Below are 20,003 nucleotides of genomic sequence, written 5' to 3' on the forward strand. Positions count from 1 at the left end.
TGAGCCAATTCTAGAATTTTTTTCATCCCTTGTCAAATGATTCTTATAATATACAGTTTTAAATCAATAATATCAACCGCAAGGCCAACAAGTGTTAGGTAAATCATATACACAATGATCTGTGAAATAAGCTAATCAAATTTATGCAAGTACATGTGACGCATACCCTTAGTAACATGTAAACAATACAATATATACTGCACCAACTACAATTACACATAAAAACTGGTGATAACAAATGTGGATTAAAATGATAGTTAGTGGTCTTATTACTTATCAATATACTTTGAAAACAGACCTTTAAAAAATGTCTGGAGTGAAGAAGTAATTAAAAACACTTATAACTCATTTAACATCTACACACATTAAAGTGATAATTAAAACCCATTCGTATTGAAACGCTTATTTCGACCACTTACAAAACGACTGATGTTGATTGATGAGGGTTTGTTATAGCCAAAATACTTTATAATGCGTTTGCGTGAAATCTCGTGAGATTTGGTGCATCGTTGTTGCAGAACGAGATTAAATGGTCCCAAGTCACGCAGGTGTGAGCTCTGTCTGACATCTCTGTATGACTACGTGAAACCTGTTTTTAAACGCGAATTTGAACCACTTATATATAAGTCAAGCTTTTAAAATTAAGCTTTTGTGCAGTTTTAAAATATTTTCCCCCTAAATTTAACGTATAATTTAATGGAAGCGAACGCCTGACGCCTGCGTACTGTTTGCGACGTAGTTTTGGCGTATTCCTACGGAAATATGTATTTCTTTTGTGTTTGTAGTACAGACTGGGACGAAGTTATAGAGATTTATTCACAATGTTTAAAACGAATTTTCAGCCTTCTACGGTCTGTGTCACGTGCTATAGCTTCACACCCAGGCCTCCTTATTGGTCAATTCTTGGTGACCGTGGGTGCTGATTGGCTACAGCCCTCAATTCTGCCTGGCAATAATAGCCAATCATTACCTCGACGAACGGGTGGGCGGTAGCACTGAGACTGTCGCAAAAGCGCCTGACTACAAACTATTGTATCCTAAATACTGATACAGTAAAATATCTAAAAACGTGATAATATTCTATCAGTCAGTCAGTTGATTAAACTGTTAAACACAATTGTTAATTTTACCTGATGTCAAGCTATAATGGCTGTCAAATAAATGGTGGATATGTCAGGCGAACATGAGAACCCCAAAGGAAAACAGGAAGTGCGGGACGGCGCGAAGTTTGTCACATAATTTGAAGACGTAAATAAATACAGGGAGAACTCGGCAGCAGAATGTCCACTGTTGACATATACGTTTAATTTAATATTTATTAACAACATACTTTTAATTAATTTTGAGAAATAAAAGTTAGGTTATTTGTTTTCTGATCATTTGTCTGATTAAAACCTAACAATGAAACTTGAAACTGAAAAAATTGTTACACTATCCGATCGAGAGACTACCGAGGAACTTCAGAAGTATCTGTCCACTCTAACACGCGATGAGGTAAATGAAATTATTCTTCTTTCGTCCGCATACATCTTTTCATTGCTAGGGGAAAATTGTTTCTATTACCATCTAGATTTAACACTTACCTTTTTCCACCTCCTAGTTAACGAGTGTGATTACTCATGCTTCCCTAAAAGGTAAAAATGTCGGGGCCGTGATTAAAGGCATAATTAAGGGTAGGTTCACGATGTCTGCGTTATCATAACACATCCGCTAGATTGCCATATTTCCAATTGATAAAGCGTAAAAACGACGTGTGTGTTCTCTTGCTAAGGTTCTCCAGCCACTTCCACCGAGGGCTCAAACCGCAGACTCCTCGTCTATCAACACTGTATTCCTCTGTGTGAATCTGGAGATCTTCAGGCCGAGGTGGCCGCTGACATCATTGGACTGCTGATGCTGGAGGTTACAATTCTCTTCCGTCGCCTGCTTCCATAGACACCAAGTTGTGTCCTTTATTAATAAATGATGCACAAAGTTACACTTAAGGTTACTGTCTTGTAAATAGCCTCGATGTGGTTATGCTAGGCTTTATGTATTGCCTAAGTTGTCTATACTGGGTGTAATGTTTTAATTTGCCTTTTACAGACTCATGCTCTGCCAGGATCCTGCCTTGCACAATTAGCAACCCTCTTTCTTGAAGCCATTAAGGGGGGAAAGATAGGCAATGGGAAATCCTTGGAGCTTTTCCCGACAGTAATTACTGCACTTTCAGCTTGTGAGACTCTGTCTTATGGGAAAGGTGTGGGAATTTTTTTTTTAACTTTAAAAAGAAGATCTGCATTTGACAGTTACTTCCTTCTGTGTAGTATCAACAAGTTAGGTTTGCCTAACATCTGTCTCTTGTGGTTGCTTGTTACATTTCTCATGTATTTAGGTGAACTCAGTGGGGAGGAATACAAGAAACAGTTGATCAACAGCCTTTGTTCCAGCAGGTGAAGGCATGGGTAGTTTCATGGGTTATCTAAGAAGGTTTACACAGCATTATTAATGAAATAACAACTCCAGTTCTATTCAGCTCCAAAATATTAAACCAATCTATAATTTATTTTTTCCCCCAATCAGATGGGACCCACAGTGTGTTATCCATCTGACAACCATGTTCAGGTAACACTTTTGACAGTTCTGATTGTTCACACTGACATTTATTTCAAAGTAATAATCTGACAGTGTTGTGGGCTGGGCTTATTGAAGGGACGTGCCCCTGTCAACAGAGGAGCTTCGATTCTTGATAGAGAAAATTCTGAGGATGTTGACCAAACTGGATCTGCAGGAGGTTCCACCACTTGTTTATCAGCTGCTGCTTTTGTCTGCAAAGGTACGGCAACATAATCCCAGGCAATCCAGTACAAGCCCCCTTTGTTTATGGACCTAAATGTCTGCTGTGAACTACAACACTTAGGGTTGTAAGAAACAGATCCTGGATGGAATCATCAGCTATTTCAAGGAACAAGATGATTGTCTAGAAGAAGAGAGGAAGAAAGGAAAGTGAGTGGACACTAGCATTCACTTCATCACACAAAATGTGACACACATTTCTTTGATTTCTTTCATTCATTTTCCACAGCAGCATGGATCTAGAAGTTCAGTCCATGCCACAAGATGAGCTAAGACATGTGGAGGGAACGACCGTCATTCACATTGTCTTTGCACTGAGGCTTGACCATGAACTTGGGAGAGAATTCCTGAAAAGTTTTAAGGTTTTTTTCTTGCTTCTCTGTATGTTATTATTGCTAGTTTTGAGATATGGTTGCGGAAATCATATAGTTGATTTTGATTCCTGCAGACATCATACGGCGACCTGTGTCCTTTCAGCATTGCTCTGTTGCTCTCGGTGGCACGTATCCAGCGTTATGAAGAGCAGGTGAGAAATGTGCTGTGCGCCTTGTGTCAGTATAACTCACGTGTGAGCTTTTTTGCCCACTTGTTTTCCTTTGTTTCTGTCTTTGAGCAGGTTTTTGACATCCTCAAAGGAGCAATCATCAAAAATTTCAAGGATGAGCAGTTGCTGCAGGGGTCAGATTTAGTGAAGACCCTCATACAAGACTGCTCTAGTGTGGCTCAGATGATACTGGAAACAGTCAAAAACAGGTCAGAAGATGAAACCTTCACAGAAAAGCAGCAGGAATGCTGTAAAGTTATCTTATTGCACAGAATAGTGAACATATATGCATTATAATGCCCAAAAGCGTACCTGCCGACCACAGCACTATTTGTGATGCTTGTCTTGCATTCATCATGTTTTTACATATATGGGACTTGAAACACTTGCTTTGTGCAGCATGTTTGGTTGGGATCATGTGACCCAAGGTCTGGTACAGCTTGGCTTCTCTCTCCTGGATGGATTTGGGCCCAAACCTGGACCATTTGGTAAGACTGCAGAAGATTGTGGCACTGTAGCCCGGACTCCAGCTCAGCAGGCATGTCAACTGGGAAGACAGGTGCTCCTGCAGGGCTTTAAGGTGATTCTTTTACTTAATAGCAGTGCAACAAAGTTGATTATTAACAGCACCTTGACCACAGGTTGTGTGTTTCTGCCTTAGATGCATGAGCCTATCAGAGGAGAGATAATGGAACAGGTCTTAAATCGATTAGTCGCAAAGACTGCCTCACCCGTCAGTCATTACTTGGGTAATAATTCCCCTTATGGATTAGTTAAATCAAATAATACAATTTGACATTAATTCCTGTTGCTTTGTCATTCATCAGAGCTTTTCTCGGACATTGTGAACTCTGCTCCCATGATTGTACTGGAGTCATCATCCAAGGTGACAGAGACCTTTGACCACCTGTCTTACCTTCCCTTGGCCACTGTACAGGGTTTACTGAAAGCACTCCAGGTACACAATCACTCATCCATGTATGCACATTCAAGGTTTCTGGTGTTTATTCTTCTATTGTTTTAAATATTCTACAGCCACTACTGAAAGTCAGCATGACCTTAAAAGATGCCCTGATACTTGTTCTTCGCAAAGCCATGTTTTCCAGGTGTGTGCAGCTTTCTGTCTACAGATTATATTTCTTGGAGTTTCTAGATAATAAAACTAATATGACTCTTAGCCAACTAGATGGCAGGAAGTCTGCAGTGACTGGTTTCTTGTTGCTGCTGAAGAACTTTAAAGTGTTGGGCAGCTTGGCATCCAGTCAGTGTAGCCAGGCAGTCACTGCTAGCCAGGTGAGAGTCCAGCTGATATATTATTGTATTTGCAGCTGGTGTATTACAGCTGTCATGGTAAATATGGTCTGTCTTGTAAGTAACTCTAACTGTTGAATAGGTCCAGGTGGATGTTCATTCTCGTTACAACGCTGCCGCCAATGAGGCGTTTTGCTTAGAGATCCTCAGCAGTCTGCGTCGCTGCCTCAGCCAGCAGGCTGATGTCCGCCTCATACTCTATGAGGTCAGCTGTCTCAAATTTTGAACTTGTTTATATGGATTGAGTTTTATCTGCATGCTCTAAATGTTGCAAACCATAAACACATGTTGAAAATCATCTGTTTTAGGGTTTCTACGATGTACTCCGTCGTAACTCTCAACTTTCCAGCTCCATCATGCAAACGCTCTTATCACAGGTATTGCAAGTGTCTTTCGTGTTCTGTTTTAGGTATATGAAAGTGTTTGTCTTGCTAGCCATCACCTTCATGCTGCACCTCGTTGTATACTTAGCTCAAACGGTACTATGAACCCGAAGAAGACCTCCTGCCGCCAGTCAAGTTAGAACCATGCATCACAGCTATTGGAGACCAGGTCTACCTTCAGGAGCCGCTGGTACTATATTAGCGTTATTCCATTTTTGAATTTTGTCTTGCTGTTGTTGGTTGTGCTGGTTTAAGATGTCATTTTCTTCCGCAGGGACACCTGTTGAGCTGTACAGTGCATTGCCTGCTGTGGCTGCAGAAATTACACCAGTCAGCCAGCTCTAACGCTGACGACAGTGACAATGAAGGGGAGGAGGGAGGATACCAGTCTGAGCTTCAGACGATCTTTGATAGCATGACAGGACGCATGATAAAAAGTGAAATGGAGGACTTTGAACTGGTAAACCATTAAGAGAGACGCACACAAATTCCAAAACCAGTACGGCTTATTCAGCAGAATTTTTTTTAAATGACCACACTAAACCCATGGTGCATATGTCACAACTAACAATTGAAACTTACCAAATTTATTCCAGTAGAAGTACAATAATAGTCTAGAAGTAAAGTATCAATGTGAAATAGAGCAAAGAAGGATTTCGTTTTGCACTTTTAATACCAAGGGGATGATGTGAAGCCAAACAAATGGTTAATCTGCAACAGCAACACATCATAGATTTGCTAAAGTGATGGTAATACTGTTAACACTGAAACATTGTAAATACTCTGAGCCAACTCCCTTGACCTAAAGATCATGTCGTCCACCGTTTTTTAAAATTTTGATTTGAACTGCTTCTTAATATTGTTGCCTCTTTACTCCCAGGATAAGTCGGCTGAATTCTCCATGGTGTCAAGTGTTGGGGTAAAAAATAATATCTACACTGTGCTGGTTATGGGATTGTACGAGGTCCTTCTGGAGTACAACTTCATCGACGCTAACTACAGGTAACCACATCTCTTCTTGTGTGGCCAGGATGCCATGCTGCAAACAAGTTGGTTTCATGCTTTGCTCGCTCTGTGACAGTAAAAATCGCTTTGAGGAGGTCGTGGAGCTGTTCAGCCGCTATAACAAGCTGTCAGAGATCCTGAAGGAGAAAGCCGGAAAAGGTCGAGTGCTCTCTCACAAGACCCCGCGAAGTTTGCTCTCTATGGGTTTCATATCCACTCTCCTCACCCTTCTCTTTAGGTAAGTACTCTACATCTGGCTGTTTAGGTGCTGATTTGATTTAAATCATCTAATTTAAAATCCTTAAATTACCTATTGAATACTTGACTGTTAAAATATGTTGTTTTTCCAGAGACAGCACTCAGACCAGACAGGAAGCTCTGTCTGTTCTTCGTTCCAATGGAGAATTTGTGCGTTATGCAGTAAGTGTGGCAGTGCAGAAGATCCAGCAGTTAGAGGAAACTGGACATACAGATGGCCCGGATGGACAGAACACCGAGAAAACATTCCAGTTCCTCTGTGACATGACAAGGTGAGAGTCCCTTTGACTTATACTGTTAGGATGACCTGGCTGTGTCAACCTGAAGGTCCATCTTTGTGCCTTTTTCCTTTCAGTGTGCTCATGTGGCGTTACACCAACATTCCAAGCATGGTGGAAGATGCAGGAAAGAAGGAGAAGCGGTCCAGCCTGTCACTTCTGTGTTTGGAAGGGCTGCTCAGGATCTTCACGACCTGCCAGCAGCGCTGTCCACAGCGCATGACTCAGCTCCTGTCCCGCACAGGTTAATTACACCCATATTAATCTCTGTGATTGTGGCAATTAATGTGTTCTTACACATGTTTTGTATCCCACACAGACATCTCAGAGACCAGTGACGTAGATGATGGTACAGATATAAACTACTTTTATATCCGACAGTTTCAGGTACATCCAAACAAAATGCTTTTGGTTTTTGGCTACACATTTTACTGTTGAGGTGTAATAGTTCTAATATTGCTGATTTGCAAATACTAAAATATATGGCCAGAAATTAAAGAACAGACGAAAATAATTCCCCTTACTTGCCAACAGAGGGTGCTGTTTAACCAACTCAGCGAGGACGGTGATGAATTCAACAGCAAAGAGGCTCAGCTGCTGGTCAACATTTTGGGGGTGCTCTCCCAGCAGCTGGATCCTTCATCTGATCAGGTGACTGCACTCTAATGTGACCTCAACTGCACAAATTCTTTAATACTGACTCTGATAATATTGTTTCTGCAGTATAATGAGATGACTGTAAACATTGGAAACATCTGTAAGAAGACCAGTCAGGGTGAGCTAGACAATACTCAATGTTTGTGGACATATCAGCTACCATGGTGTGTGTTCTAATGTTTTTTGAATTACATTATTTAGAGGATTCAGCTTTCACCAAGGGCCTTCTTTCACTTTTCTTCAACCTTTACTTTGCCTTGAAGAATCCTATAAATATGCTAATTGAATTCTGCCAGGACATCCACAGCGAACTGGGAGACATTGATCCGGTACATAGTATAATACATCCTAAATTCTCAGACTCTTTTTTGATGTTTCAATGATTGGATTGTTTTGCGTGCGATCAGGACGTGGAGGTGGACAAGCAGTGTCACTTTGCCATCGTCAACATGAAGACTGCAACCACAGCAGCAGTGAGTGTTTGTAGAAGCAGTGGCAACAGCATTCTCCTCAGCTCCATCATTCACTTTTCTCCTTGCGCTGCAGCTGTTGATCACCTCCCAAGTTGACAGAGTGCTCGATGAGGTGGACTGGCTTATTGCCAGAAAGAAAAGCCAAACAACAGTTGATAAATCAGGTTCTGGTAGGAAACCTTTTCAGTTCTGCCCATATTCATGCTGAGGCTTCCTTCTGTCTTTCACCTCTTCCATTGTATGTTCCTAATGTGTAGGTGAAGCCACCCAGACTGCAGATCAGCAGGATAAGGTAGAAAAAACAGTGCTGCTGCAGCTGGGGAGGCTTTTGACGGGATTACATGAGCTGGTCCAAACGTCACTGCCGCAAGGGAGCAGCATTGTTGCAGTCCTGCGAGTACTGACCCGGACATACAACATCCTGACCACTCTGGCCAAATATGTGTGTGCCTGCTCAGTGCCATAAATCTGAATTCAGATTTTTTTTTCTTTTTTTTAAAGCATTTCAAGCTCTTTTTTTTTATCTCTTCTTGTTGTAGTACATGCAGGTTTGTTCAAACCAGCAGAGTACGCTCCCACCCCGCTTTGAGAAATTGGTGAGTCGGCCGTTCTCTGCTCACACCTTAATGTTCTTCTGATGTCCTAAAATAGTGTTTTGCTTTGGGTTTTTTTAGGTCAGATTGTCAGGCTCTCACCTGACCCAACAATGCTACACTTTCATCACGTATGCACAGGTAGAGCCGGCTCCGCTTTGAATCTAAAAACAATCATCAGCATCCGATGACTTAATAAGGAAATTTTAATGTGTCGCTCCTTTATTACACATAACATAGCTCTCTTTCTGTGATAGAGTGGAGAACCCAATGGAAATGGAGATGACAAGAAGAAAAAGAAGAAGAATGAAACAAACACTGCTGCATCTGTAAGACAGCATGATGATTGGAACAGTTTATCATTACCAGCCTTCCAGTCAATACTTCCCCCCTCTTGCTAGGCTAAACTCCTGCGCGAGACGAAAGCCATCCCTAATCTGATCTTCAGCATCGAGCAGTATGAGAAATACCTCATTGCTCTGTCAAAGAAATCAAAGGTATTTTTTGCAGTTGGCAACACCTTCACATGAACTGAAATGGTGATCCGTAGAAATAAAGCTCAACACGAGCTCTGTGTCCAGGTGAACTTGATGCAGTACATGAAACTGAGCACTTCCAGAGACTTCCGCATTAACGCCGAGACTCTGGAGGCTGCGCTGCAGGAGCAGGACGACAGTCTAGACGTTAGTTCAAGTCCTTATGCTCACACTGATACTTCCACTCAGAACAGTTCTGGATCAATTTCCTGTCCTTTTTCAGGCCACGGAGTCTCAGCCAGCAGAGGTGACGCAAGAGCCCAAACAGAAGAGGAGAAAACATTAGGATTCATAAATGGAACCAGCTGCCGGGTGAAAAGAGCTCTTTTCAAGAGGGCAGGTTGGTCTTCAGAGCGCTATCTTCCTCTCTTCAGAGAGCCGTTGGTGGCGTTGATGATTTGGTAAATATCCAGAGCTTCACCTGTGGAATGTTGATGCACATGTTCGTCATCAGCTTGTGTTCATTCACTTGCTTTCTTATTTTCTCTTCCAAACAACTGCTTTTGACTGTATAGTAATAACTTCATAAGTAGCCAATTAATTGACAAGCTACTTAAAGAATTGTACTGTTCTTATTTTCAAATTGTTTTTTTTTGTTGTTTTAAAGTAATAAAAGATTTGTAATCGTGCATGAACAGCTGCTCATTAGAGGGTTGTTTTCTTTTTCGGTGTAATAATACTGTATAATATAAGTGTTAAAATGAAAATATAAAATGAAATCTAACTTTGTCAAATGGTTTTTATTTCAGGCTGTGAATTTTATTTCAGGCAGGTTTTTAAAAACTCGGAAGATTAATTTCTTTAATTTCATATTTGTGCTACACATAAGGAAGGGGGGGGGGGCTCACCTGGTGGAATTCCATATCTGCGTTCCATACCGGTGGGATTAGAGGGGGTCATGCAGTCCATGTTAACCTCCTTTCGAAGACACTGGTCAATGTCTACTGAGCTGAAGAAAGCTACTGATTGTGGAAGATCCTGCATCCCTAATGCATGTGCAAAGATACTCCTACAGGAGACAGAAGCAGATGATTACAGCTGAATCCCCCCTTCCCCCCATTGTAGCCTTTGCAGGAAACCGTCCAGGGCAGCCAGCCCACCTGGTGAGCAGGTTTGTGATCTGCAGCGCCAGCGCTGCTCGATAGCGGTCCTCACTGGAGACTAAGTACCGCACCTCGTCGTGGATGCTGATGCAGAATCGGGCGTCGATGTCATGCTCCTCGCACAGCCATTTCATGGCCACCAGCATCAGGTGTAGATAGTCTACTGCAGAGCTCTGCACTGCCCAGTTCACTCTGCTGGTAATAAACTGAGAAAAGCGAACAGCGTCTCTGTCATCTTGCAACGACAGACGTAGCCAAACAGGACCGCTGAGTAGGGATTTAAGAAAAGGCAGCAATGGCCAAGTAAGAGTGTTGTGGCTGTTTCATTTCATTCTTTCTTTAAAGTAACAAACATCAACAGTTGCCTGTTCCTGATTCTGTCTCACCTCATCTCTAACCGCTTTGGGTTCCAGTGCTCTGCTAATTCTGCAGCCGAGAACAGGCGTGGCAGGCTGGGCTGAATGAGCGATGCTCTCCAACTTATTAAACATGTCTGACTCCGTACCGCCGGACCAAAAGCGTTTCTCCACCATGTCCCACTTCTTCCGCCTTGAGCTGAGGAGTGGCGCAGACAACAAACACGGGCAGCAGTGAAGGCACAGAGAAGATGCAGGAGATATACGGCAGATGTGAGCATAAAAGAAGGATGCTACTGGACAACACTGCTTTATCTCTCACCACTGTGAGGCCAGCTTCGTGATCCTCCGCAACTCCTGCAAGGAAATGCTCCCATTCTCCTCCCGCTCCACCTCTATTCCCAGTTCCTTAACCAGCCACTCACCTTCTTCTGACAGCTGGTATCTGACCCAGCAGAAAAACACCAAATGCATAACTGGAGATCACCTTCAACTGAACAGACAATCATACCTTTGTCTAACCACACAGACAACTGTACCTGCGTACCCCTTTGGTCAAGGCGTACATCTGTTTGGCTTTATTAGCAGCCTCCGTGTGGCTCAGGCGGTGGTTGAACTGCATTAACAGCCTCTCGGCAAACGGTTGTCCCGCACCGTAAATGCGCCCGTAGTTGAACACTTTGGCGTGCTCCCGACTGATGCCCACAGCATCAGCGGTGCGGCTGTGCAGATCGGTGCCCTGACTCTTCTTTCCTTGAAGGGTCATCCAGCCAAAGGCTGTACAACCTGGATCCAACAAAGAAGCAAGGAATTCAAACAGGCGCTGCGTTTTCAGGCGTATCGCAGTTAGAAGAATGGTGAAAAATCGAACCGTGCATGCTGGCAAAGTGAGCCTCTCCGAGAACAGCAGCAATCCACAGCTCCTGAGAGTCGACATCTGCCCCCACCAGATGATATCCAGGCGGTACCTGCACCATGGCCTTCAGCTCACTGCCCACGCGGTCTCGCTGCACATGCCCAAGTAAAAAACCTTCGTAAAACCCAGTGATCTAATGGTTAATTGCACTAAGAGTCCAACTCTTACCCGAGCGTTGCTGGCGGTCAGCCATGTTGGCTCTACTGCCCGACGTGTCACCGTTCCAGCAGTGATGACCTGAGGTAAGATGGCGCCATACTGGTCCTCATCATCAAAATCTTTATGCCTTTAGGAGCCATTAGACAAGGTTATATCAAGCAATGACACCTGCCTACTTACCAGCTAACCAATGAAAAACAGCTTGATAAACTAGACAAACCTGCTGACAATGTGAGGAAGTTCGACCTTTCGCAGCCACAACACCATTTGCGAACTGTGAGACAGAACAAATGCAGGTGTTCACCTTCTATAATGCAAACAGGAAGTTGATGGTGGAAAACGATGTTACCTTATACGTTTATGAGCGTTCCTCCAGAACGATATCATTTTGTTGATCTCCAGAGCTCGAGCAGCATCGGTGCCACTGCGGCCTGCGCTAAGAGTGCCGTCTTCCATTTTAGACAAGAAGTCTTTGGAGAAAGGACTACCGACATTGTTTTGATTGCCATCCTAAAAAAAAGAGACAAAAATCATGTAAATCAAGCTCATAAACTGACGTGAAAAGGTGCGGTTCTGTTTGAGCAATTCAAGTAAATGTCACCTTATGTGGTAATTTGAAAAACCAGCAACCCGGGATATCTACATCATTGTAAGGCCCGTTTCCATGGTGATAGCAGCACCGACTCTCTTCTGGGATGTAATGTGGGTCAGCACCCTGTAGAGAATACAGCCATGACGAGAACAACATCCAGACTTAAACAACTAGAAACAAAAAATGGTGATCCACAACAAAAGAGAAGGTTATAGGACAACCACACTCCCAGAATAAAAAAAACAGCACACTGCCTTGCTTAGCTCTTATGTTATGTCTTTTCTATCCCTTACCTCACTTTTCTTCCTCACCACATTCACCGGCTGTCTGACTCCATTTTCCTCAGTCAGAATTTCCAGGGAATCCAGCTCCTCCATCTTGAGATGGGAAGAAACACAGCTCTGTATGTTGCCCTTCCTTCACTATGAAATGGGGATTAACGACGAGTGTGCGCACCTTCTCCCACACGGCACTTTCTGTCCATTCGAGGTCATCTGCACCGTTGCGATCCAGATACGTTGGCTGCTCTTTGCTGTTTTTTTCACAGTGTTCTTTGTAAACACTCTCAATCGCTCTGAAGTTAGAAGACCACACATGCTGTGAAAAGTGAAGACTCCAATCCTGCAGTCGTGGTGTATGTACAATGTAGTAGCTACTTGTGTGGGCACACAGGTCCAGGGATGTCCTCCTGAGGCACCAGGTTATCTCTGCGACCCGGAACCAGGTAGCCCCACCCATGTTTCTCTGTGTAATGCAGGGGAAAGCCGTCCCACGTCAGGCCCATCAGCTTCGGGGTCACCCTCATCTGTAGACTGATGAGGCTGGCGCCTGGCGACCAGCTGTCCACGGACGTCTTCTCACAAAGCTTGCGGTACCAACTGAAGTGTGTGGTGGGAAGAAGTGCCCATCGGTGACGGAGGTGAAACTACAACCGGATCATTGTGCTGTGCCTGAGCGTAAACTAACCTTGGGTGTCCAGGTAGGTGCTGCCTTCTCTTAGGGAGCCGACTCACCGTCTCTTTCAGCTTCTCCACAGCCAGACTGCTGGGACGGGGGGCCACCATCTCCTCTTCAGAGGGTGGGCCTGGGTCTGGCAGTAAACAACTACCGTCAATCTAATCTCATATGTTTCAGAACTGTATTTTTGTTGTTGTTGTTGCTGCTGCTGAAGGTACGGTACCTTCCTCCTGCTCTGGAGGAAGAGTAGGAGCTTGTGTTTCAACAGCTTTATTGGAGTTTTTCCTTCTACCAGCTGCCATTTTCTTCAGTTTGAACTCCTGCACATCCCACTCAAGATCCCAAAGCCAGGGGTCATCTTTGTATCTTAACAAATAAATTAAATAAACACACACAAATCTACTCCAGAGCACATCATAAAAAAGGTAAATCATCACCTGTCATTTTGCAGAAGCTGACAGGCATCGTCCGCCAGAGTCATTAGAGTTTTCTTCATCTCCCTCTGAAGTTCTTCATAAATGTCCTGAGAATCCTCCAGGTAACGTCCCCAGTTTTGATTGACGGGCAGGTAGCTCACACCCATTTCCAGCATACCTGCAAATGTCACTGGGTGAGGACATCTGGAAATAAATGGAAAGGTTTTGTAAACGGTGATAAGAAGACACAGCTCATGTGAGATGTTGATGATGAGGACCTCTCCATGAAGAGAGGAAGCTGTTCTGTAAAGACTTGATGTGTGGCTTCGACATCCATGGCGCAATACTGCATCAAGTCCTGTAGAGGTCAGCGAAGACCAAATTATGAGTGTGTAATCAAAGGAATTCCAAAGATCTGGGGATCTTCTGGTTTGGTCTCACATGATCTATTAGATAAGAAGTCTCTGACCTGGAAGTTGTTCCTGACATCACTCAGGCTTCCCTTTACAAAGGTCTCTCTGGCTTCTTTCTGCAGTGGTGGCCCTCCGACGTACAGAGCATGAACATCAGCCAGATTATTAATGCTGCTAATATTCACCCAATCCCAGGAGCCAATCTATTTGGACAAAACACCATGGCACAGTTAGCTAAACTGTTAAAACTGGCTAATTAGACTCAACCATCACCACCAATATTACATACAAACCATAGGGCCTTGTCTTTTTTGTCCAGTTTTCTTAATATGCTCTTTAACCTCCTGGAGACCCCTCTTTTTACCCATCTTATTTGCCATCCACAATGTCCGTTGAAACCCAGTGAGCCCAGAAATGGCCATGTGAAGGCTCATTGTGTCCATGAAACGAACTTTCGAGCCCTTCGGTCGAGACAGCATATTTTTAAAAAGCAAATAAGAAGCACGGACAAATTTGAAGCTTTTAAATACTGACCTTTAGTAAGTATTGCTCTTTAACATATGATCGATCAAAACTGACATTGTGGCCCACGACGAGCCTCTCCTTCCACTGGCCGCCTGGTGGTTGAGCAGAGTTGATGGGTGTCTCCAGAGGGATGAGGTCGGCTAGGCTCAAGTCTTTTGACCAAGTGTAGCGATCCTCAATCAGACGTTTACTGCACCAGGAATACCTGACCAGTCAAAGTACGTACACGGCGATTATTACGGTGCACACGGTTCCCCATTGGAACAGATAATGCGTTTTCATTTGAAACATTTCTAATTTCTCACCAGTTGGTTGGCGACACAGCAACAGCCAATGTGGGGCACTGTCCCTCCGCCATGCACACCTCTACATCAAATACTAAAACAGACTCTTCTGGGAAATCAACCCTGTGGCCTTCACCATTCGGACCATAACGTGTCCAGCCTACCTCCCAGTTCCACTCCTGGGGCATGGGGGGCAGCTCAGCCAGCTGCAACTTATTGGCTGCTTCCAGGTAGGGCAGACTTTGTGTCTGGGCCAAGATACGAAAGTGCTCATCGATGTTTGTGCCATACATTCTCGGAAGCTTCAACTCCACATCGGGCATTAGTGGAGTTTCCTTCCCCCACAGTTGGTGTTTCTGCAGATGTCTGATGCCGCGCTGCACATTGTCCTCTCCGTACTCCGGTTCCAAACCTCGGAAGATCTGCTTGTGAAGGTTGCGTGACAACATCTGGATGTTAAGGGGGTTGAGACGGGTCTCTGTGGAGTCCTCCCCCGGAGAAGATTGAGGTTTTGTTGAGGAGAGGGAGCGAAGACATGACCATTGTAGGGAGACGACAGTCCTTTCCAGTGGACAGCGTAAAACATGTAGCATCACCTCATACAGTTGAACTAGGGAATATCAGGGATATAAATAACATCATGACACAAAAGTTAGCCCGCTTATTCTATAATGTACTAGGATGCAAATCCAAAAGTTCACGATTTCATTGGTGACATCAATGTAAACTATGTAATGTATTTACGCTGACTTTCGCGCATTAATATGATCACTGACGCTGATTACAAAAGGAGAAAGGAACCATTTAAGATTTCAGTAAGGAACTTATTCCGTGTGTTCACTGATATCTGACCCATGCAAAACCCATATGAGGAACGCCATTTTCTCATAAAGAATAATTAAACGCAATCGGTTTACCCCTACCTTTGTTTAGTTGTTATTGGGCCGCCACAAAAAGCGCCACACTACTCGATAATCCTTATTAATTATGTTGTATATTGCAGTTGGTCGCACAAGTCAACACAAGTTGTTGTGCCGCTAATTTTCTTCGCTGTAGAGGGTCGTGATGCCAAAACAAGCTGGATCCTTAGCGACACCAAGCGTCCTGGATGAGTCCACGGAATTGGGATAATTTTAATGGACAATATAACGGACATATTGCCCGGTTCTTTTTCCCGCCCCTTAAACAGTATATTTCATTAAATGGCACCCTTATGCTTTAGAAAAGTTGTTCTGTATCTTTATATTCTTAGATCGAATCGTCCACATCGTTCGGTGACCGCGTGGCCTAATGGATAAGGCGTCTGACTTCGGATCAGAAGATTGCAGGTTCGAGTCCTGTCGCGGTCGACTTCGACGTCTTTTTACACAAAATTTGACTTTTAATTTCATCACTCGCATTGCATTTCTACCTCTCTGAACGACTGCACTACGTGTTAATATGAACAACCATTTTAAAAAACCTCATATATACAAACACGTCATTTTAAAAAGGACAGATCCATTTCGAGCGTGATGAGGATGTGCTTTCGTGGTTTATTTGCGCTGGTGGCGTTTTCGCTTCAAGCGGTGGTGGTTATCGCCGGGGAAAATTGTTGCCCATTGCCCACCACGAACAGGAGAGGGAGGCAAAGAGCTCATTTAGTTGAACCTCATCTGGGTTCTTGTGCAGTCATAAGATGAGAATGGCAAATACGTTTACAGTCAGACCTATAATTATCAACATGGGCATGATACATGTTTTAATTTTTCTTTTATGTGTGAAATAATTAACATTGTGAGTTGTTTTTCTGAGGTCTACAATGTCTATGATACAATAGGAAAATCCGACTGGGCTCCCAACTTTATATATTCGCACAAAAAACTAGTAAGGAACTCTGCATAGAATAACCCTAATTCTCAAATCAGAAATGCCATATTCTTGAAATAATTGTGTTAAATTGTATCATTGCTGTTCTTTAGGTCTCCCCTATATATCAGACTGGCTTCAACAAAAGAATGTGGGACATCCCAGTGGAATAACAATGTGGAGAAATAATATTACTACAAGCAATAATGCATAAATTCGAATGAAAGTGCATAAAAGAATAGTGGGACATAGCGTGCTTAAAATGGGTAAACATGGTAAGATGGTAAATTTTTGAAATTATTAAGTTCAATTAATAATGGTGAGGTAGTTGTACTGCAGCATAAATCTAAAGTTTAGAATTCAATTATACGTAAAGAACTAGAAAACGCAAAACTGACATTTTTACTTTCTTTACAGAAAAGAAGACCAAATGAATATGGAACAACATTTCTAACGTGCTTTTGTCTGTTTTCTTCACATTAAAAGCCATCCAAATTTGTTTTCAAATATTAAAAAGAAGATTTGGAGGAAACACGTTCGAATTTGGTCGAGGCATCAGGCGCCTATACAAAAGCATGAGATCACAAAGATGTAATATTAAACAGGAGTGCTCACTCCTTTGCCCTACTTCTAAAAGGCTGTCGAGACATTTCGGCGGGAATCCAACTTTGTGGAGCATCGAAACTAAAATTGAAATTGCATAGTCACATATATATTTTCAAATGTTACATAGCGACTACGGGGAAAACCGATCTGATCTCCACAAAATAGTTATGCTTCGGGATTTTATCAAATGTTCATTACTGTGCCAATTTTTTTTGTTTTTAAAATGATAAATAGGCAAATTATAAAGTGGATTTTTAAAAGTCCTGTATATATTCAAGCTGCTAATTATTAAAGCTCGCACAAAAGTAAGGATTATGTTAAGAATACTGCCCAACACAACTGAATATCTCTTCAGTGAAGCAGGCCCAAGAAAATAAATATTTTTACATCCTCTGGTATTTTCAGATATTACAGTTGGCACACAATAATAAGAAACTATGCAAAAACGATATATGTTCATTAGTTTGTTCATATATCAACCAATGGTCCTGCTTTTACTACTCCGCTTTAAGTCTGAACCATCACGTCACAGTTTCAAATACAACCTGGATCTCAAAATTTTGAGTCACTACAGCACAGTAAAATTATAAGGGCACCATTCTGATGAAAACATTCCTATATGCTTTGAAATATTGATAAAATAAAATAAATCCATATATATATGGAATAGGGAATAGGGAGAAGGATGTCTGATGTACTCGTGCGATCTTTGATGCCAGCCGGCTCTCTGATTGGCCCACACGCTGCTTTGGTCCTCTCATGACGTCATTGCAGTCGCGAATAGACTCGGTGCGCTGAGAGGAGGAGAGGCAGAAGCTGGAGGAGGATGAGAACGGCATCAACTGTGCTCTGTTTCGCTGAACCTCCACAAGGGCCCGATGGATGTAAATAAATCCATCTGGAAAAAATTTTACGCATTGAAGTTGAAGACATATGTCTGTGGAGTCCCCCCTTTTTTTTTCTCTTTGCAACCGGTAAGAGACGCCTGGGAATTCATATTCTTGTTACATTTTTATCTGGTTTGAACCTGTTTTATCGTCATGCCCATGTGTCTTAGTCGCTGAATTTAGTCTTGGTGTAGCTTTTTTTTTATTTAATTTTGGAGTGCGAGGTAATCTTATGTACACGAGAAGGAAAATAGTTTAATAGTAAACCATTAAAAGCTGCGGTAAATATTGAAATATGTCATTTAGTTCATTGTGACTATCTACATTTGTTTGACTTGAAGTAGTCGACTTTATTTTAACTAGGCCTTTCGTAACTCTCATCAAACGTGCCGATCAGATTCCCTCGGGGCCAGAGAAAGAAACCTAACGATTTGAAGCCGAGTTGAAATTTGACAGCATTTAAAACAAACTTTAGTTTAGATAAGTTCAGAGTTTCGCTTGCTGCTGCTGCATCAGAAACCCTTCTCCTTCCAACTGCTGCCTCAGGTTCACCGTCAGGTTTATCTTAGCAACCTAATCATTTCAGACAAAAATGAACAGTATCACACTTCATATGATAATATTAATTGGATTTAGAACATTTGTAGTTTATCGTAAAAATGGCTTTAAAGATATGACGCAATTGCTGTATATGACTATTATCATAATCAAAGTTTTTTTTAAAGTTGTCACGTAAATGATCGGCTAATTTTAACGTACATTTAATTCGGGGTTGGTCTACAAGGGGTAGAAAATATTGTCTGTTATGTGATATGACGCTAACTCATAACCGCCGAATTCACGCCTATATCAAGGGGAAAAAATGTAGTTATTAAAAATTTAATTGGAATGAATCTATTAATGGTTCTTGTTATAGTTAGTTTGATGTGATAGCATTTTAAGAAGGTATTTAAAGTATAATAGCCTAGAGACGATAGATAATAATGTAAATCAGGCCTATAAATGTATCATTATTGATCAGGCCTTTAACTGGACACCTTAAAGAGATTCCTTCTACCTACAAAGTGTGTTTAACTTAATTTCTGTAAATCTAACAAAGCAGTAGCACGTTCTCCGTTTATCAGTGTAATGAAATGACTGCTGAAAATGAGGTGCGGACGTGTTTTATGAATATTTCTGGCCTAATGGTCCGTGTTCACCTCCTTCCAACAGGCTACCTTGTCAGGCTGCAGCCTGTGAGACGTTCAGGAGCTGTGTTTCTGTCTTTGGTTATCTAGCTGTATGAGTGTTAAATACCTGTCATAAAGCTAGATAACCGAAAGTAGAAATCTTTTCCATAACGACGTTTTCAGCCGTCGGAGATGGTTTTACTGTTCACCTTTGAGAAGGTAAGAACTAGGTTTGGTTTTTGTCCCTCCCATTTTTAATCGACTTGAGCATAAATGGAAAATGCAAAGTGCGGTAAACGTGAACTGAATGTGTATCATTTTCCTTTTAAGTGTATGTGATTTAAGACAAACGTCTTATAAATAGGCAGTAGACTTTAAGGTATATTTAGGAACCATTTATATATATAAAAATAAACTTTATTGAAGTAGATCATCAAAACAAGGCTTGAAAGTCTGAAAAGTTGATAAGTAATCTTTTTATCTGTTTGTGTTATACAGTATATAAAATGTTTTTCCCTTACTAAACTTTACAGCATTAAATTGATTTATGATTTGTAAGGCTTAAAATGGATCTACTGAGAAGAATGTGTACTTTTATATCGGTGTGTGTGCTTTTATATGGGTTTTTTTTAAAAATATATAATTTTTGTTTATTGAAGGGTGGAAGCAGTGGTGTCTCAGCAATTTATAACTGTGCTACACTGACCGTTGTATGTGCGATGTCAGTACCCTGAAACTAAAGCAGCTATCAGCCATTTATCCTTCATTTTAATATTCATTCTAGACTGGAAAAACATCTGGCGTGATTCCTTACTACACATCTGTATGGCAAAGCACATCCTCTTTACATTCAACTTAGCGGCATACTGTTTACTTAATTCCTTTGTTCAATTTGTGAT

The 20,003-nt window shown here is 42.1% G+C and overlaps 2 protein-coding genes, 1 long non-coding RNA gene and 2 other non-coding genes across 9 annotated transcripts; 3 read left to right on the forward strand and 2 right to left on the reverse strand.

The window, feature by feature from the left end:
- Positions 1-1,217: 1,217 nt before the first annotated feature.
- On the forward strand, positions 1,218-9,534 carry fanci (FA complementation group I). 3 transcript variants are annotated; one of them, XM_029842030.1, is made up of 37 exons: positions 1,218-1,494; positions 1,601-1,673; positions 1,772-1,902; positions 2,086-2,239; positions 2,375-2,432; positions 2,563-2,604; positions 2,692-2,815; positions 2,900-2,985; positions 3,065-3,197; positions 3,284-3,361; positions 3,452-3,588; positions 3,779-3,959; positions 4,041-4,128; positions 4,207-4,337; positions 4,415-4,485; positions 4,558-4,672; positions 4,773-4,895; positions 4,999-5,067; positions 5,162-5,263; positions 5,348-5,533; positions 5,954-6,075; positions 6,155-6,316; positions 6,429-6,608; positions 6,692-6,858; positions 6,934-7,001; positions 7,149-7,265; positions 7,338-7,389; positions 7,473-7,600; positions 7,679-7,744; positions 7,818-7,914; positions 8,002-8,186; positions 8,284-8,340; positions 8,419-8,478; positions 8,595-8,666; positions 8,739-8,834; positions 8,919-9,020; positions 9,097-9,239. In XM_029842030.1, exons 1-37 carry the CDS (start codon positions 1,402-1,404, stop codon positions 9,157-9,159), a joined length of 3,969 nt encoding a protein of 1,322 aa, XP_029697890.1. In that variant the 5' UTR covers positions 1,218-1,401; the 3' UTR covers positions 9,160-9,239. The 3 variants fall into 3 exon arrangements, with proteins under 3 accessions (XP_029697890.1, XP_011605603.1, XP_011605605.1); XM_011607301.2 differs by having other exon boundaries at positions 8,919-9,534; XM_011607303.2 differs by having other exon boundaries at positions 3,068-3,197; positions 8,919-9,534.
- LOC115251067 (uncharacterized) lies at positions 2,834-3,830 on the reverse strand. Its single transcript, XR_003889627.1, has 3 exons — positions 3,692-3,830; positions 3,402-3,568; positions 2,834-2,959 (listed from the first exon to the last, which is right to left on the reverse strand). It is a non-coding gene; the product is annotated as an uncharacterized lncRNA (long non-coding RNA).
- On the reverse strand, positions 9,164-15,676 carry polg (polymerase (DNA directed), gamma). Of its 3 annotated transcripts, XM_011607306.2 has the most exons (23): positions 15,518-15,674; positions 14,616-15,204; positions 14,320-14,515; positions 14,079-14,246; positions 13,842-13,988; positions 13,651-13,730; positions 13,394-13,576; positions 13,180-13,322; positions 12,966-13,089; positions 12,656-12,877; positions 12,456-12,573; positions 12,293-12,376; positions 12,009-12,122; positions 11,757-11,917; positions 11,628-11,681; positions 11,417-11,534; positions 11,204-11,339; positions 10,872-11,118; positions 10,655-10,777; positions 10,363-10,531; positions 9,974-10,182; positions 9,722-9,882; positions 9,164-9,294 (listed from the first exon to the last, which is right to left on the reverse strand). In XM_011607306.2, the coding sequence occupies exons 2-23, from the start codon at positions 15,185-15,187 to the stop codon at positions 9,230-9,232; spliced, it is 3,594 nt and encodes a 1,197-aa protein (XP_011605608.2). In that variant the 5' UTR covers positions 15,188-15,204; positions 15,518-15,674; the 3' UTR covers positions 9,164-9,229. The 3 variants fall into 3 exon arrangements, 2 of the variants coding, with proteins under 2 accessions (XP_011605608.2, XP_029697892.1); XM_029842032.1 differs by lacking the exons at positions 9,164-9,294; positions 9,722-9,882 and having other exon boundaries at positions 10,113-10,243; positions 15,518-15,675; XR_003889626.1 differs by lacking the exons at positions 9,164-9,294; positions 9,722-9,882; positions 9,974-10,182 and having other exon boundaries at positions 10,390-10,531; positions 10,880-11,118; positions 15,518-15,676.
- A 194-nt stretch (positions 15,677-15,870) lies between these two features.
- trnar-ucg (transfer RNA arginine (anticodon UCG)) lies at positions 15,871-15,943 on the forward strand. Its single transcript has one exon. It is a non-coding gene; the product is annotated as a tRNA-Arg (tRNA).
- Positions 15,944-19,182: 3,239 nt separating this feature from the next.
- mir9-3 (microRNA mir-9-3) lies at positions 19,183-19,264 on the forward strand. The gene has a single exon (NR_105392.1). It is a non-coding gene; the product is annotated as a microRNA mir-9-3 (primary transcript).
- Positions 19,265-20,003: the final 739 nt, after the last annotated feature.

The sequence above is a fragment of the Takifugu rubripes genome, chromosome 9 (assembly GCF_901000725.2).
Source record: "Takifugu rubripes chromosome 9, fTakRub1.2, whole genome shotgun sequence".
Classification (NCBI taxonomy): Eukaryota; Metazoa; Chordata; class Actinopteri; order Tetraodontiformes; family Tetraodontidae; genus Takifugu; species Takifugu rubripes.

Bases quoted from the DNA above. Each gene is read 5' to 3' on its own strand.
- fanci (XM_011607301.2), top strand. From the start codon at position 1,402: ATGAAACTTGAAACTGAAAAAATTGTTACACTATCCGATCGAGAGACT. The intron at 3,198-3,283 runs GTTTTTTTCTTG...TGATTCCTGCAG, and splicing joins AATTCCTGAAAAGTTTTAAG to ACATCATACGGCGACCTGTG. The intron at 7,601-7,678 runs GTACATAGTATA...GCGTGCGATCAG, and splicing joins AACTGGGAGACATTGATCCG to GACGTGGAGGTGGACAAGCA.
- polg (XM_011607306.2), bottom strand. From the start codon at position 15,187: ATGCTACATGTTTTACGCTGTCCACTGGAAAGGACTGTCGTCTCCCTA. The intron at 13,731-13,841 runs GTCAGAGACTTC...TGACCTCTACAG, and splicing joins ATGTCAGGAACAACTTCCAG to GACTTGATGCAGTATTGCGC. The intron at 9,295-9,721 runs GTGAGCCCCCCC...AACATTCCACAG, and splicing joins CAGATATGGAATTCCACCAG to GTGAAGCTCTGGATATTTAC.